The 16,030-nt window shown below is 30.0% G+C and overlaps 4 protein-coding genes across 4 annotated transcripts; 2 read left to right on the forward strand and 2 right to left on the reverse strand.

Annotated features, from left to right (window-relative positions):
• Positions 1 to 707: 707 nt before the first annotated feature.
• PGO_092680 (phosphoacetylglucosamine mutase) lies at positions 708 to 3,233 on the reverse strand (the record flags this gene model as incomplete). The annotated part of the gene is made up of 1 exon (XM_028687856.1): positions 708 to 3,233. The coding sequence occupies one exon, from the start codon at positions 3,231 to 3,233 to the stop codon at positions 708 to 710; it is 2,526 nt and encodes an 841-aa protein (XP_028543657.1).
• Positions 3,234 to 4,648: 1,415 nt separating this feature from the next.
• PGO_092690 (60S ribosomal protein L38) lies at positions 4,649 to 4,912 on the reverse strand (the record flags this gene model as incomplete). The annotated part of the gene is made up of 1 exon (XM_028687857.1): positions 4,649 to 4,912. The coding sequence occupies one exon, from the start codon at positions 4,910 to 4,912 to the stop codon at positions 4,649 to 4,651; it is 264 nt and encodes an 87-aa protein (XP_028543658.1).
• A 3,414-nt stretch (positions 4,913 to 8,326) lies between these two features.
• Positions 8,327 to 9,277, forward strand: PGO_092700 (60S acidic ribosomal protein P0,ribosomal phosphoprotein P0; the record flags this gene model as incomplete). The annotated part of the gene is made up of 1 exon (XM_028687858.1): positions 8,327 to 9,277. One exon carries the CDS (start codon positions 8,327 to 8,329, stop codon positions 9,275 to 9,277), a length of 951 nt encoding a protein of 316 aa, XP_028543659.1.
• Positions 9,278 to 13,624: 4,347 nt separating this feature from the next.
• On the forward strand, positions 13,625 to 14,950 carry PGO_092710 (26S protease regulatory subunit 6a; the record flags this gene model as incomplete). Its single annotated transcript, XM_028687859.1, has 1 exon — positions 13,625 to 14,950. The coding sequence occupies one exon, from the start codon at positions 13,625 to 13,627 to the stop codon at positions 14,948 to 14,950; it is 1,326 nt and encodes a 441-aa protein (XP_028543660.1).
• Between the last annotated feature and the right edge of the window lie 1,080 nt (positions 14,951 to 16,030).

The following is a 16,030-nucleotide window of genomic DNA, read 5'->3' on the forward strand; positions in this document are numbered from 1 at the left end:
TTCTTTTTTTTTTTTTGTGATGACATATGTGCTCATTTTTGCTCTTGCCTAGTAACCCAGCATGCTACATTTCTTTTTTCTGCGTTCCTTTCCATTTACAGTTTTGCACAAAAGTGTTTGTTTATAGATCAAAGGAATAGAAAAATAAAGAGAAAAAAAAAAAAAAAAAAAAAACATATCTGAATTCGTAACATGAACCTATTTTACCCTTATTCATAATTTCATTTCTTTACCATTTGTTTGAGTAAATATTTTTTTTTTTGGAACATATATAAATGCACACGGTGCATACTTTTCGTGCTATATATGTTTACCATATGGGGAAAATCAAACTTAAAAATATTATGTTTATTATATTGTTATTAAAATTTATTTTCCTTTCATTAGCATTAAAAGGGTGTCATATATATGTGCTCAAAATTGCAACATGCAAATGGGGAATGTGTACCGCTGTTTGTAGCCACAAATTCACAGAAAAAAAAAAAAAAAAAAAAAAATGCTGCCAATAATGCACCGTATTATGGTTAGTGGTGATGGGTAAAATGAATCGAGAAAAATATTATTAATGTACACCTTTAGTTTATTTCTTTTTTATATACCTCGACAACAGAATGTGTTCCACATCGTGTACAGGATATATAGCTATACAGGATATACACACTATAAACACATATGTGTGTCTGTTTTGTACATGAATTTTTTCATCACTATGACTCGTGAGAAGAACACATGTCCGTTTCGTGAATGTACTGAAGGAGTGCCTGTTTCACTTTGTCCAGAATATGATCGCGCTGTCTCAGAGTTTGTGCTTCTGCATAAATACGAAGCAGTATCTCTGTTCCAGATGGTCTGATAAAACATCTCCCATGAGTGGGGTCTATTTCGAAAACAATTTTGTCGATTCGATTTTGTAAACCTTGAGGCTTGATTAGATACTTTTCATGGTCCGGATGTGGAATTATGTTGTCTAATACATACTTGGGACAAGGCAAATTAATGTATAGTGATGGCAAGGGAGTAAAAAATTGGTCCCAATCATTTATAGTTAAATTGAGAAATGTTAAAGAGAGTTCGATAGCAATGAAATCCACAATAGCGTCTCCCGATGTCTGATTAAAAAAAAGTAAAAAATTTTTTAATGCCACAAAATATCTATCATTTTGTATGCATAAATGGATAGACCAATCGTTCAATTCTTGCAAATTTGTGTAAATTGATCCATGGCCATTAGGTTCAAAAAGTATAGCTATGGTGGATTTTCTTGCCATATTGTCCAAGTGTTTAATGCCTGTTTTTGTACATATGATATTTACATTAATATGACGAAACAATTCAATGTTTTTATTTGCAAAATTTTTTTCTTCATTTATGTGATTTATAAAAGCTGAGTTGACGTAGGCTGTGTGTATTATATTGATGTCAATTTTTTTTCTCTCCTCAGGTTGTTCATTTTGTTCTTTCGGCTTGCTCAGCGTGTTAGGCTCGTTTGGTCCATTTTTTCCACTGCCCTCATTTTGGCATTTTTTTTTTACCTCAACATGGCTCAGCATTTTTGCTATGCATTTAAAAAATAGACAAATTATTTTCGGACCATCTAAAATGGCAACACAATTGACGTTCCCATGAAGGGGTACACCCTCGTTTTTACCTACTCCTTCTGTGCTTATTATTTCACGAGCGATTTCTTCCTTCTTCTCTTTGAGGGAAGCTGGCAATGTGTCATTGACATATAAGTAGACTACTCGATCTGCATCCCCATCAAATGAACACAATTTCGTCTTTGGATTTTGGATAAGTTTGATACCATTTCGAGGTATTTTTCTTTTCCTATAAACATAGTCAGCACCACAATGGAAATTTAGAACGCTTTTTTCATCTTGCAAAAAATTTATTTTAATTATTTTTTTTTTTAAAATTTTAAAAATGTCATGAAAATTGTCTAATTTTAAGCTAGCTATTCCGTTAGAGCAATCTACATATATAATTTCTTCTTTACAATTTTTTTTTAAAATGTCATTAAATATTTCGTTAATATAATTGTAAAGCTTTTCAAAAGAGCGTATAAAATAGTCGTAGTAAATTCTGTCACTGTTATGAGCCACTAGATGGTGCCAATTTCTATGATGGAGTTTGTTTCCTTCCGAAGGGCAATAATTTTCCATTTGTAAATGGTCTTTAAATTTATGGAATTTATTTTTCAAATCTGTTTCTTCTTCATCATTATGGTTTTTGAGACTATCATATGAAGAGTTATTTTGTTTTATCTCCCTCCCAAAGTAGTAGAGATCCATAATTGATTTTGTTTCCTGAATGTGAAAATTGTTCATATAATTTAAGTCTCCTTTTTTTTTATGTATAACGTATTTCTCGTCCTTAACAACCTCGGTGTCTAATTTCTGGTCTATAAATATTTCGTTAAAAAAATATACAATGAAATGCATACATGGTGTTGTAACATAACACATATTATTTATACACTTGTAAATATTAAGAGAGTTTAAGGTTTCTATAATGATATTATTTAAATGGATTGAACTAGTCCTGGTATCAAATCCGATGCACACATTTCCTTTTAGTACATTATTAACATTACAATAATGTATTATGTTATCTAATTTGTTTATATTATTAAATATTTCATTATCATATATATCGATATTTATTTCTTCTTTAAAGAACTGTGCAATGAAATTAATTATATCATGAACAATATCATCAATGATACATTTTTTATTTTTCTTTAAATATCTTAAATGTTTGTTTACAAGTTCAGATAAATAATTTTCATATAATTCATTTATTTGTCTTCCATTCTGATCTATTATCTTTACACCATTTTCGTCATGCGCATTGTGAGAAGCTGTTATAATTATTCCAACATTCTTCCATCGAATTTTATGCTTCAAATTGTTTAACAACTTGTGATGAATTACATTCTTTCCTTCCTCAAAAGAGTAATGAAATAAATTGTATCTTATGGCTCTCTCATAGTTGTATTTAATAAATAACAACCCTACTAGGATGCCACATTTGTTAAAAACATTTAACAATTCACAACCAGTTGCTTTGTATTTATCTCGAAAACCACTGTTTCCATATGATAATTCGAAAGTAGACTCAAACTGTATTTCACATTCTTTTGAAGAAGAAGAAGAAGGAGAATAACAGGGCATGTACTTTTCAATGCATGGTTTGATCTTTCGGAAAAATACACTCTCCTCTCGATTTGTCATATTTTATGCGTCTGCCTAGGGAGAAAAATTAATTCCTTTTTTTCTCTACACATTATTCCACTATCCACTCTTCTCTCCTTTTTTTTTTTTTTTTTTTTTTTACACCCCAAAATAGTTCGTATGACGGTAAGCTTCTTCTCGAGCCTGTTTTGAAGCTTATTTTCTTCAGCGTTTTTTTGCACGTTTTTACATAATATTTATTATTTTTTTTTTATTTTTTTTTTTTTATTTATTTTTTTTTTTTTTGTTGTTTTTAAAATGGCCCCAATCAAGATATTAATTTTGAAAAGGCATAATAAAATTTTGTGTTTTCCATTCGTCCTATGTAGCCGTCATTAAAAATATGAAAAAAAAAAAAAAAAAAAAAAAAAAACCTACAAATAAGCAAACGTGCAAGAAAGCGAGAAAACAAACATGTAGAGAGAAAATAACCTAAAGAATAAAAAAATAAAAATTAAATTGTAAACCATCCTCCCCCTACGCCCTTTTTCCTACTACAATGAAAGAAACGAAGCACCTCTCTCTTCGTCTTAATCTGTTTGTTCAAAACACATAAATAGGAACTTGGAAAGAAATAATTAAATGTTCTCCTATAAACTTTTAGGAAAATTGTTCGTGCATGTAATGAATTGTTGGTAGAGTAAAAAAAAAAAAAGTTCATTCATGTCCAATCCCACAATCCTCTGTACAATTTTTCGTATTTAAAAGAAGAAAAAAAAAAAATTCCTATTTTATTTAAGATAAAACAGAAGATGACGATTTACGCTTTGGATAAAGTTTTCAGAAAACCTTTTTGATGATATAAATATTTCACATGTGGACATATGTAATTATTTTAAAAATTAAAAAAGGTGGAGCAAAAAAAAAAAAAAAAAAAAAAAAAAAAAAAAAATTTTGTAAAATGTAGGCATGCTGTATAAAATGAAACCTTAAACGGCTGTTCCAGAAAAAAAATAAAAAAGAAAAAACACTGAGGCTGGAAAATGATATAAACAAATCAGTAAATATGTATGAAGCATATTCTTCCCTTTCTTCGTTCCTTTTCTTGTTCCACTTTATGTTCACAATCTTTATATCAGAAACGTTTCAATTGTGTGTGTATGGTAGGGTGTAAAAAAAAAAAAAAATCCATAAGCATACCAATACAACAAGCAATACAGTAAACTATCACAACATCTTTCCAGTATTAATCCTCAACTGGGTTAGCAAATCCGACGCGACCTTGATCGTAATTTGGCAATGCTTCTCGTTCAGTATGTACATACATATATATACATACATATATATATATATATGTATGCACATGAAATGAGGTACATATGAAAATAGCTTAACAACACATCGTCCGGCCCCTTATATTACAGTTTTTTTTCTTCTGTTCACCTTGTAAATACACAAAGTCATGCATCATTATCTCACTTCTTTGCTGTTTTTATGACCTTCTTTTGTGGGTAGTAAATTCGTTTAAGACTTGGTAGTAGAGAATTTTCAATTCTCTCTGCTTTCTTCCTATCCGAAAAAACCATAGTATACAAGTACTTTTTTGTTCTTAATTTTAACTTGGTAATTATTGTATTTTTCTTTGTTTTGCTTTTCTTCTTCATAATGATAACAGCCGTTGTATCTGGCTTCCTGCTGATTTTCAGAAATTTTCGAATGTCAGTTATTTGTTTTGGCATTTTTTTGTGCACGTCCTTTTATTCAGTTGAGATTGGAGTATTTTACTATATTTATATATATATATATATATATATATTTATGCAGTGTAATAATCCTAATTCAATGCAATATAAATCGATTTTTAACACAATTACTGAATGTGAGATGCCATGCAAATATTATATAAATATATCGTTGATGAAACGATGAAATTTGGTGAAAAGTTAATCTTTTGATGATTGTTCTTTTTAAAAAAAAAAATAAACCTTTCTTAAAATTTTCATAAAACACTTTTTTCTCAATATTAAATTGAAAGTAAAAGAAAAAAAAAAATAAAAAAAATGTAGAAATGAATGTCCCCTTTTGCCAGTATAAAAACGTTCACGCTTGTTTTTACGTCACTTTTTTACGCCATTTTTTTACGCCATTTTTTTACGCGTATTTTTTACGCCATTTTTTTACGCCATTTTTTTACGCCATTTTTTTACGCCATTTTTTTACGCCATTTTTTTACGCCATTTTTTTACGCCATTTTTTTACGCGTATTTTTTACGCCATTTTTTTACGCCATTTTTTTACGCCATTTTTTTCTCGTCAGGGGGGGTTGACAAAAACAGCAAGGGGAAAAAAAAAAAAAAAATCATCCCATCTCGTGATACAAAAAATAGGTTTTTAAGTAAGCGACAAAGTCCTCGAACATTTTTAGCAAATTTATAGCAAGTGAACATTAACCCTATTTTTAATTGTGTTTATTTTCCTTAAGGTATATATATATATATATATATACCCTCTCTTAGCTGATAATAGAAGGCAATAGCTTCTTCTCGTTACCTACCAAGGATTTTAAGTGATACACGCATGGGCATAACACGTGTGGCATAATATAAGAACCATATGCACATATGCATATATACATGTGCAACAAGTAGTAGATCTCCCCACCACAAATAATTCTGTATATTTTTATGAACAACTTAATGCACCCCTCCCTCCTCCTCTGACCGATTTGGTCATGTACAACAAATAAGTTGATCACTAAAAAGAGTAGTATTTTCTATCTGATTATGCACAAATGGGCGTAGGGAGTGAATTCTGGTAATTTGATTATTATTTATATATATATATATATATATATATAAAAATGCACTCCTGACCGTACGTGCAATATTATATATGTTTGTAATTATAAGCTATGCGATTATAGCATGTTAAAAAGAAAATGAAAACTTGCCCTTCGTCTTCGTGTTTCTTATTTCTTCTCTTAACCCAACTCATCCTATTTTTTTAGATCTTACAAAAAAGAATCTTATACGCAGTAGGAAGGTGAGAAGTGTGTATGGAAGCGAAATACCTATATATATATATATATATATATATATATATATATATATATATATATATATAAATTTTAATTAGTGTTTTTATTTTATTTTTTTTTTTATTTCCATTTGTGGATATGTAATATGATCGTCTGTGCCAAGTAATCTCTTATTGCACAGATATATAAAACTCCCAAAAAAAGAGGAAGGGAGGAAAGGTTTTTGGGGGGGGTGTATTTTTATATATACATTTAATTTTTGTAGCGAAGCAAAATATTTTTATGTATCTAGTTAGTTCCCTTTTTTTCACTGCAAAGTTAGGGCAATGTGAAAAATGTAAATTTTGGCTTGCTAAGAAAACAAGGGGAATTAATTTTTAAAATTGTGTCGTGTTGTTTCATACCTTCATGTTAAGCAGAACAAATGCTTTAAGAAAAATATAAAAAAAAATTAAAATAAGAGGAAAAAATAAAGAAAACAATATAGCAAAAAAGGGAGAAAAAAATATACAAAAAATAAAGAAAAAAATATAGCAAAAAATAAAGAAAAAAATATAGCAAAAAAGGGAGAAAAAAATATACAAAAAATAAAGAAAAAAATATAGCAAAAAATAAAGAAAACAATACAGCAAAAAATAAAGAAAACAATATAGCAAAAAAATAAAGAAAAGAATATACAAAAAATAAAGAAAAAAATATAGCAAAAAATAAGTTATGAAATACGTTATAAAAAAAATTGCCAAAACAAAGTATCAAAGCGTAGTGTAAAAGAGAAGAAATGTGACAAATACCATACTTTGTGTTTACATATTTCAGGCACATTTTTTTTTTTTTACCTTTTCTTAAAGGAACTCTTTTCCACACCCACGGAGGAACTTATAATTTATGGTAAAGCAAAAAAAACAAAACAAAAAAAAATAAAAAAAATAAAAAAACAGGAGAGGAGGAAAAATTATAAGTCCTGTTGTTTTTCGAATATTTGTTTTCCTCCATATGTAATGTGATGTGTTTTATGTATCTCATCATGGAAGTGTTTTACGTATGTAAGAAAAGTGTTCATATGATACTTGAACAATTAATATAATGTATATGTATATAGGCCTGTGTTATACAAAAAAAATTGTGTGCGCAGGAACTCCAGCTAGCAATAAGCCCATCATTGTTTTTTTGTTTTTTTTTTTTTTTTTTTTTTCTCCATATATTTCACGTATATTTCATAGTTGAAAGAAAATATATATCTAGAATTTGTCACGTTGCATATTTGCATATTACCATGTTTATTGCGTAACATATTATCCCTAACATGTACTACACCTCTCAATGAGAAACGGATTCCTTTCATGTTTTATATGAATAAGAAATACATTTCTTAGACTTGTGGCTTGCATTACTTGCAATTCATGTTTGTACGTGAAAAACTGTGTATAATTATTAACATATTGCATGAGTATAGTCCGAATGGGGGTGGGGGGAACTCCTCACTTTTTCCATCTTGAAAAGGGCCACATATAGTGCTTGTATTAAGATGAACACTTTTTTTTTTCAAAGATTTACTTGACCTGTCCAAAAACCCAGTGCTCACGTAGTTTTTGTATTTATTATTCATATTTGTCCTTCATTCCAACTTTTGTAATGCTTGCATTATTGTTCGCATATTACGTGAGCATATATGACTTTTTTCTTCTTTTTCCTGACGTGTTCATAATTTATTCCTGTGAATACTTGTTTTTTCTTTTTTTTCCTGACGCGTTCATAATTTATTCCTGTGAATACTTGTTTTTTCTTCTTTTTCCTGACGTGTTCATAATTTATTCCTGTGAATACTTGTTTTTTCTTTTTTTTCCTGACGTGTTCATAATTTATTCCTGTGAATACTTGTTTTTTCTTCTTTTTCCTGACGTGTTCATAATTTATTCACATTTTTTTTTTTTTTTTTTTAAATGTTCCATGCAGGTTAAACTGATTGTCAGACATTGATTGTACTGCCAGTCCCCATAAAAAATCAGCAACTTTAAGATTTTTCATATATACACACTTTTGTACAATTTGAAAATTTTTTTTCAAAACGTAACTTACATTTTGTAACGCAAGCAAGTAGGGAAAAAAAAAAAAAAAAATGGCTAAACTATCAAAGGCAAAAAAAAAACAACTTTATATTGAAAAGCTAAGTTCATTGATCCAACAGTACACGAAAATATTAATTGTACATGTAGACAATGTAGGATCAAATCAGATGGCTACTGTGCGCCAAAGTCTAAGAGGAAAGGCTATAATATTAATGGGAAAAAATACAAGAATAAGAACTGCACTGAAAAAAAATTTACAAGCTGTTCCACAGATAGAAAAATTGTTGCCATTAGTAAAATTGAATATGGGTTTTGTATTTTGTAAAGATGATTTAACCGAAGTGAGGAGTATAATTTTGCAGAACAAATCACCTGCACCAGCAAGGTTAGGTGTTATAGCCCCAATTGATGTTTTCATACCCCCAGGACCAACAGGAATGGATCCATCTCATACGTCTTTCTTTCAATCACTTGGTATATCTACCAAAATTGTGAAAGGACAGATAGAAATTCAAGAACATGTACATTTAATTAAGCAAGGAGAAAAAGTCACAGCATCATCAGCAACCCTTTTACAGAAATTTAATATGAAACCATTTTCCTATGGTGTTGATGTAAGAACTGTGTATGACGATGGTGTAATTTATGATGCTAAAGTTTTAGACATAACTGATGAAGACATTTTAGAAAAGTTTGGAAAAGGTGTTTCAAATGTTGCAGCATTGTCAAGATCAATAGGTGTAATAACAGAAGCTTCATATCCACATGTGTTTGTAGAAGCATTTAAAAATATTGTTGCTCTAGTAATTGACACAGATTATACTTTCCCATTAATGAAAAAAATTAAGGACATGATTGAAAATCCACAAGCATATGCATCCGCTGCTCCAGCAGCAGCTACAGCCAAAGCAGATGATTCTAAAAAGGAAGAAACCAAAAAGCAGGAAGAGGAGGAAGAAGAGGAAGAGGATGGTTTCATGGGATTTGGAATGTTTGATTAAATTGCATTTCAGAGCATAAAAAAATATTAGACAATTAGCTGGATATGACAAATTGTGGTACTATTAGACTATATTTGTGTTGTATGCAGCACCTCAATGTGTAATATACACATTGTAATTTGTTTGTATATGATAATGAGAGATAGACATAGATAGGTAGATACATAGGTAGGGACACTTTTTTTGATACATAATTTGAAACCAGAAAAAAAAAAAAAAAAAAAAAAAAAAAAAAAAAAAAAAACATATTTGTTGAAGGTTCAGAGTTGTAGGTGATGATAAAATTATTCTGCCCTGTTATTGGAGAAAATTCTTCAAGGTAATAATATTTTGAATATATGAAATCACACTGAGCGCTCTGTCATATGTTTCATTCTCTGCATCATTTTTCTTATTCTGTTACAACCTGCGAGTTCATCCACCACCTGAACGAATTTTACTTATTCATAAAAGTATGCTGAAAAAGACGAACGAAAAGGGGAAAAAAAAAAAAAAAAAAAAAAATGGAGGTGAGTGGGGATGTGTGAGTGTTTAATATGAGAAAGTGCCAAAAACAGAAAAAGAATAGATGAAATTCATATGTAATGGTGTAAGAGAGAGATCATAAACGTTTGTGTACTTTTATGTGCACACATTAATATATGGACACATTTGTACATACATTCATGCTGTGTATGTGCACCCTTTTTTAACAAACGAATATCGATTGAGAAGTAGCAAAACAAAGTACACTTGAGATTTCTATGCCATCTTTGTGCATAGAAAGAATTATTCCCCATGGTGTTAGACAAAAAAAAAAAATTGTATCTTTTTTTTTTTTTCTTTTTTCTTATTCTTTGCATTCTTTACTATGGATAATCAGTTCTTCAGAAGAAGACGTATTTTTCATGAATGATGACAACGATTCTCAAATGTTCGCAGTTGAGAGTTCAGTAGAATCAAAGCAACTCGATGAATTACCTTTGTAGCCTTCACTTAGATGTCTGACATAAAAAAAAAAAAAAAAAAATACGTCATTTTATTATTTTTTATATCCTTTAATAGAACGAAATTGCAGCACCATGGTATATACTCTGTTCATTCAAGCACGTGTGTTCCGTACATGTATATGTGTATGTATATGTTTACATTCCATTTAAGTACGCACGAATCCTTTCTTATCGGGGGCGGTTCCGTGTGGAAAAATTCCTTCTTCACACACGCATATATATAATGAAGAGAAGAGAGTATTCTTTTCCTATCCTCCTTTTGTGAATGATGACAACGATTCTCAAATGTTCGCAGTTGAGAGTTCAGTAGAATCAAAGCAACTCGATGAATTACTTTTGTAGCCTTCACTTAGATGTCTGACACAAAATGGAGAACCTAACAATATTGCATACTTTGTACCTTACACGTATATTGTCCATAAAAACATACCTTTTCATCTGCACATGCAAGGAGTAAAAAATAGTGTACAACATGTTTTCACACAAAATGATGAGTGCATACAAATAACAACCTAGTTATTTGATTAGAGAAAGTTCTATGTTCCATATTAAGGGGAAAAGAAAAAAAAAATTATTACGCACATATATATATATATATATATATATATATATATATATATATATTCTCTTATTACATTTAAAAAGGGTGAAATGGTGTTACAATTCTTTTTTTTTTTTATATATATAAGCCTAACGTTTATATGTCCCAAGTGACAGAAGAACAACAATTCTTCTATCCCCTCTCTCCCCCTCCTTCCAACCCTTTTGTCATTTTACATTTTTTTTTTCGATGCACTTTAATGATTCCACTGTTTTATGATGACATCCATCATTTATAGTTGTAAAAAGGAGAAAGGGAAAATTTTAGTGATAATTTATTTTTCTCCTATGTTGCCTAAAAATATACTGTATGCACAAATTTGTACTGCGTCTTTATGATATTACATACACGAATTAACCATCAAGAGTGGGCACTCTCCATTCCTGAGTTTTTTATATTTGCAATCCCCAATAAATGTTGTACTTTTGTTTCGTTTCCTCATTACACACACACCACATAACATAACAGAACGTAACATAACATGGGATACACATAAGGCTCATTTCTGCATTGGAATTTTTACAGGTATGGGAAAACCACTTATATGTATATATGGACACATGAACATATGTGCATATATATATCAGATCGATGAGCACAGGACATAGGAGAGTAAACATAATTTACAGATGTAAGAAGAGACTAGACAACATAAATGACCACGTCTTGCAGTATACATCCACGGGAAAGAAGTAATAGTACACCATTTTTGTATATCCATGATGTGATGATAAAAAAAAAAAAAAAAAAAAGGAAAAGGAAAAGGAAAAGGAAAAGGAAAAGGAAAAGGAAAGCAAAGCAAAACAAAACAAATTAATGCACACAGAACAATTTCTGAAAAAGTATGTATTCCATGGTTCCGAATTTTTATGATCATGTACCGTGGTACATATTAACTACATATGTAGGAACGGTATGCATGTTGTTATTTACATTTTTTGTATATCTTTCAACATTTATATGTTTTGTACGTTTTATTTTTTTCATTTTATTCCTTTCTTTTTATTTTTTTAAATAAATGGTACACAATTATACCTTTTTTAAAAAACACACAAAAATCGAACGAACTTTAATATAAATTCCTATGGACTAAACATTTTTCTTCTTTTTGTTAAGTACTATATAAGGGAAAAATAGCTATATGTGCATTTATTCATAATAATAACAAAAATGTGTAAGGCTTACAATTACTAGACAATGGAAATTTGTGCGTGAAGCAGACCGAACGTTTATATCTCCATTCAGAGAGGAGTACACTATGCATGTACCTGCAATTTGTACATATACACTCCCCTTACATATAGGTTAACTGCCATACATATATGTACCTACAGTGTGTTGTCACTTGAGGTGTGGTCTTTCAAAATCGTGAAAGAATCGGGAAGGAATACATTATAAAATAAAAGTTCAGAAGTTTTTTTTTTTTTTTTTTTTTCTCCAACATCGGGAATTAAGGGGGGAGGGGAAAAATAAAATAAGTAATAAATGGTAAGAGGCACAAATAAAAAAAAAAAGGGAAAAAAAACAAACGGTGTGCTATTTTGAAAGAGTGGTTTTTATATACTGAAGGAATGGAGTAGCAAATTGTGAAAAAAAATATTTCAATCTAATTGAATATGAGGAACAATTTTCCTACGTTTTTTTTTTGTATTGGCGTAGAAGAAAAAAAGCGTTGCTTTGGTCCCTGCGCTCGTATGATTTGTCCCTACGTTTGCTTGACTTTGTTTTTACATTTTTTTTTTTTTTTTTTTTTTTTTCTTCCATTTGGTGTGTATATTTTTTTAAATATGCAGTTATTGCCACATAAGAATGCACAAAAACTAATCATCATAGGTACACAATTTCGCCTTTTTAAAAAAAAAAAAAAAAAAAAAAATTGTATACTTCCAGAACAAATTATTTCGAACATATTCTTAGTCACTCCTTAAGTGCATATTTTTTTTTTTTTTTTTTTTTTTTTTTTTTTTTTTTTTTTTTTTTTTTTTTTTTTTTTTTTTTTTTTTTTTTTTTTTTTTTTGCATTCTCTTTCCTTTTCTATTTTGTTATGTTTTTTTTTTTTCTTTCTGAGGGACACAAATGGTGGCACGGCATACAGCACACTTATACGTATGCATATGTATGTGTATATATATATGCATATATGTATACTTTTTTTTTTTTTTTTTTTTTTTTGAGGAAAAGGCGAGTTGAATCATCTCGATTTTGAGAAGAAACAATTCTGCTCGTCAATACCGTCAGTTTTGTTTACATTTTGTGAAGCAAAAACAAAAGGAGAGTATTTTTTTTTACACCTGTGAAAAAATCCAGTATTAAAAAAAAAAAAAAAAAAAAAAAGGTGTTAAGCATTACAAGAATCTTCAGATTTGCACATTTTCAATAAAAGAAAAATTTATGATCAGGTACCAAGTAAAAATTCTGAGAAAAAAAATTTCAATCATCTATTTTGTTTCGAAATATTTAAATTTTTTTTTTTTTTTTTTTTTTTTATTGTCATCGGGTTTATATGTTCAATAACTAAGTGATGACTAGGGTGGTTCTAAGAATCAGAAAAAAAAAAAAAAAAAAAAAAAAGAAAAAGAACGTCTTCATGAGTGCTGATTCATATAAGCGTGTGCGTTAGATCAAATAGACGAATTTGTTATTCGCACAGAGGGACATTGAGAATCAGGAGTCCTTAAAAAAGTGATCCCACTAGCACCAATCCGAGGAGGCAAGTACTAACCGAGTCAGCAATTTGAGTAGAGGAGATTCTCCAAAATGAACGTAGAAAACCTATTTGGAAACAATGATGTAAATGTAGACGAGATAGAAAAGCTAACGAACAGCGAAATAAAAACGAGGATCAGTTTGATCGACACGGAAATTAAAATCCTGAAAAATGAGCACACACGATTAAAAAATGAGTACAAAAGTTTGCAAGAAAAGATCAAGGATAATATGGAAAAAATACATCTAAATAAGATGTTACCATATTTAGTTGCCAATGTAGTGGAATCATTAGATTTAGAAGATGATGATGAAGAATCAAATGAACCCAAAGATGAATACGATCTATATGTTAATAATTTTAAAGAAAACACAGATGAAGGGTTTCGTGATATTGATGATGAAAAAAGAGGAAAGTGCATGGTTATCAAAACATCTACTAGACAAACAATATTTTTACCTGTTCCAGGATTGATTGAAGCATCTGAATTAAAACCAGGTGACCTAGTAGGAGTGAATAAAGATAGTTATCTAATTATTGATAAATTACCACCTGAGTATGACAATAGAGTAAAGGCTATGGAAGTTATTGAAAAACCATCTGAAGATTATTCGGATATTGGAGGATTAGATAAACAAATTGAAGATTTAGTAGAAGCAATTGTATTACCTATGTTACATAAAGAAAAATTTGAAAAAATTGGAATCAAACCTCCAAAAGGTGTACTCATGCATGGCCCACCAGGTACTGGGAAAACATTATTAGCAAGAGCGTGTGCATCACAAACAAATGCTACTTTTTTAAAATTAGCAGGTCCGCAATTAGTTCAGATGTTCATTGGAGATGGTGCTAAGATGGTACGGGATGCTTTTAACTTAGCCAAGGAAAAAGCACCAGCCATTATTTTCATTGATGAATTAGATGCAATAGGAACCAAAAGATTCGACAGTGAATTATCTGGTGATAGAGAAGTACAAAGAACTATGTTAGAATTATTAAATCAGTTAGATGGGTTCAGTACAGACGATACTGTTAAGGTTATTGCAGCTACCAATAGACCAGACACCCTTGATCCTGCATTACTCCGATCTGGTAGACTTGATAGAAAAATAGAACTTCCTCATCCAAATGAAGAATCAAGAGCACGAATCTTACAAATCCATTCAAGAAAAATGAATGTACATAAAGATGTCAATTTTGAAGAATTGGCCCGTTCCACGGATGATTTCAATGGTGCACAGCTTAAAGCCGTTTGTGTTGAAGCAGGAATGATAGCCCTTAGAAGAGGTGCTACTGAAATTGATCATGAAGACTTTGTTGAAGGAATCACATCTGTTCTTTCCAAAAAAAAGAGCACATTGAATTATTTTACTTAGTTCCGTTTGTGTTCAATCCAAGGAGAGGTTTATCACAAACTAGGGAAAAATCTATCGCTAGGAACGTATAGCAAAGCATATTTTTTTTTTAGAAAACCTCAAAGTGTCCTCGCAAAAATGCATGCCTTAATTACCTCTCTCATTTTTATGTTTTCTAATTTTGATCCCATCTTGCAAGAACCACGTTGTGTGACCAAATGAGGAGACCTCTTCTTTTGCATCTGTTTATGCGTCTGTTTCAGTTCCCTTGCCCAAGCACAACAAGACAGTTGTGCATTGAAATCTTATTCAGAGGAATCACGTTTCGTGTACCCTCCTATGGAGAATAACAACAGTGATGGGAAAAGGTGTAAAAGTAAAGGTAGTGGAGGGAGGGAGGGGAAAAAAAAAAAAAAAAAAAAATGCAATTGCAGTGTGTTAGATCGAGATACATACTTGTAAAAATTAAAACATTTGTGTGTATATATATCCACATTGGATCAAGGAGAAGTTAGCATTGTGTTCTTTCCGTTTATAGCGTAAATAACAGTTTTCCAATTTGTCTTCATGAACCGAATGATGTGCTTAATTTTTTTTTTTTTTTTTTTTTTCACATGACCTTTGTAACTTGCTCATGGTTTTTAATAATTGAAACTGTAGGATTTTCAATTGGTAAAAGTTACACAAACGAATGAAGTTATTTTTTTTTTCCTCTCGATCTAATGATACAAGCAAAAATATACATGATGGAGAGACACTTCTTACTTCAGGAAGTATATTCTCCTTAGTGTAGGTCTTCCTCAGCTATATAAGCACAGGAAAAAAAAAAAAAAAAAAAAAAAAAAATGTGTAAAGTTGGATTTGTTAAAAAAAAAAAAAAAAAAAAAAAAAAAAAAAAAGGATATAATTCGAAAGTTACAACTTTAGTGTATACCTAAAAAAATTGTTCAGATGAATTCAAAAATGAACAATCGGCCGAGTTGGGTATAAGGGCAGTCATGTTTTTTTTTTTTTTTTTTTTTTTTTCTCTTCTTTTATTCGCTCAGCTCAGAGTAATTCCCCATCGTTTTTTTTTTTTTTTCATTTGCTTCTCCGTTTTTA

This window comes from Plasmodium gonderi (assembly GCF_002157705.1).
Source record: "Plasmodium gonderi DNA, contig: Chr09, whole genome shotgun sequence".
Taxonomy (NCBI): domain Eukaryota; phylum Apicomplexa; class Aconoidasida; order Haemosporida; family Plasmodiidae; genus Plasmodium; species Plasmodium gonderi.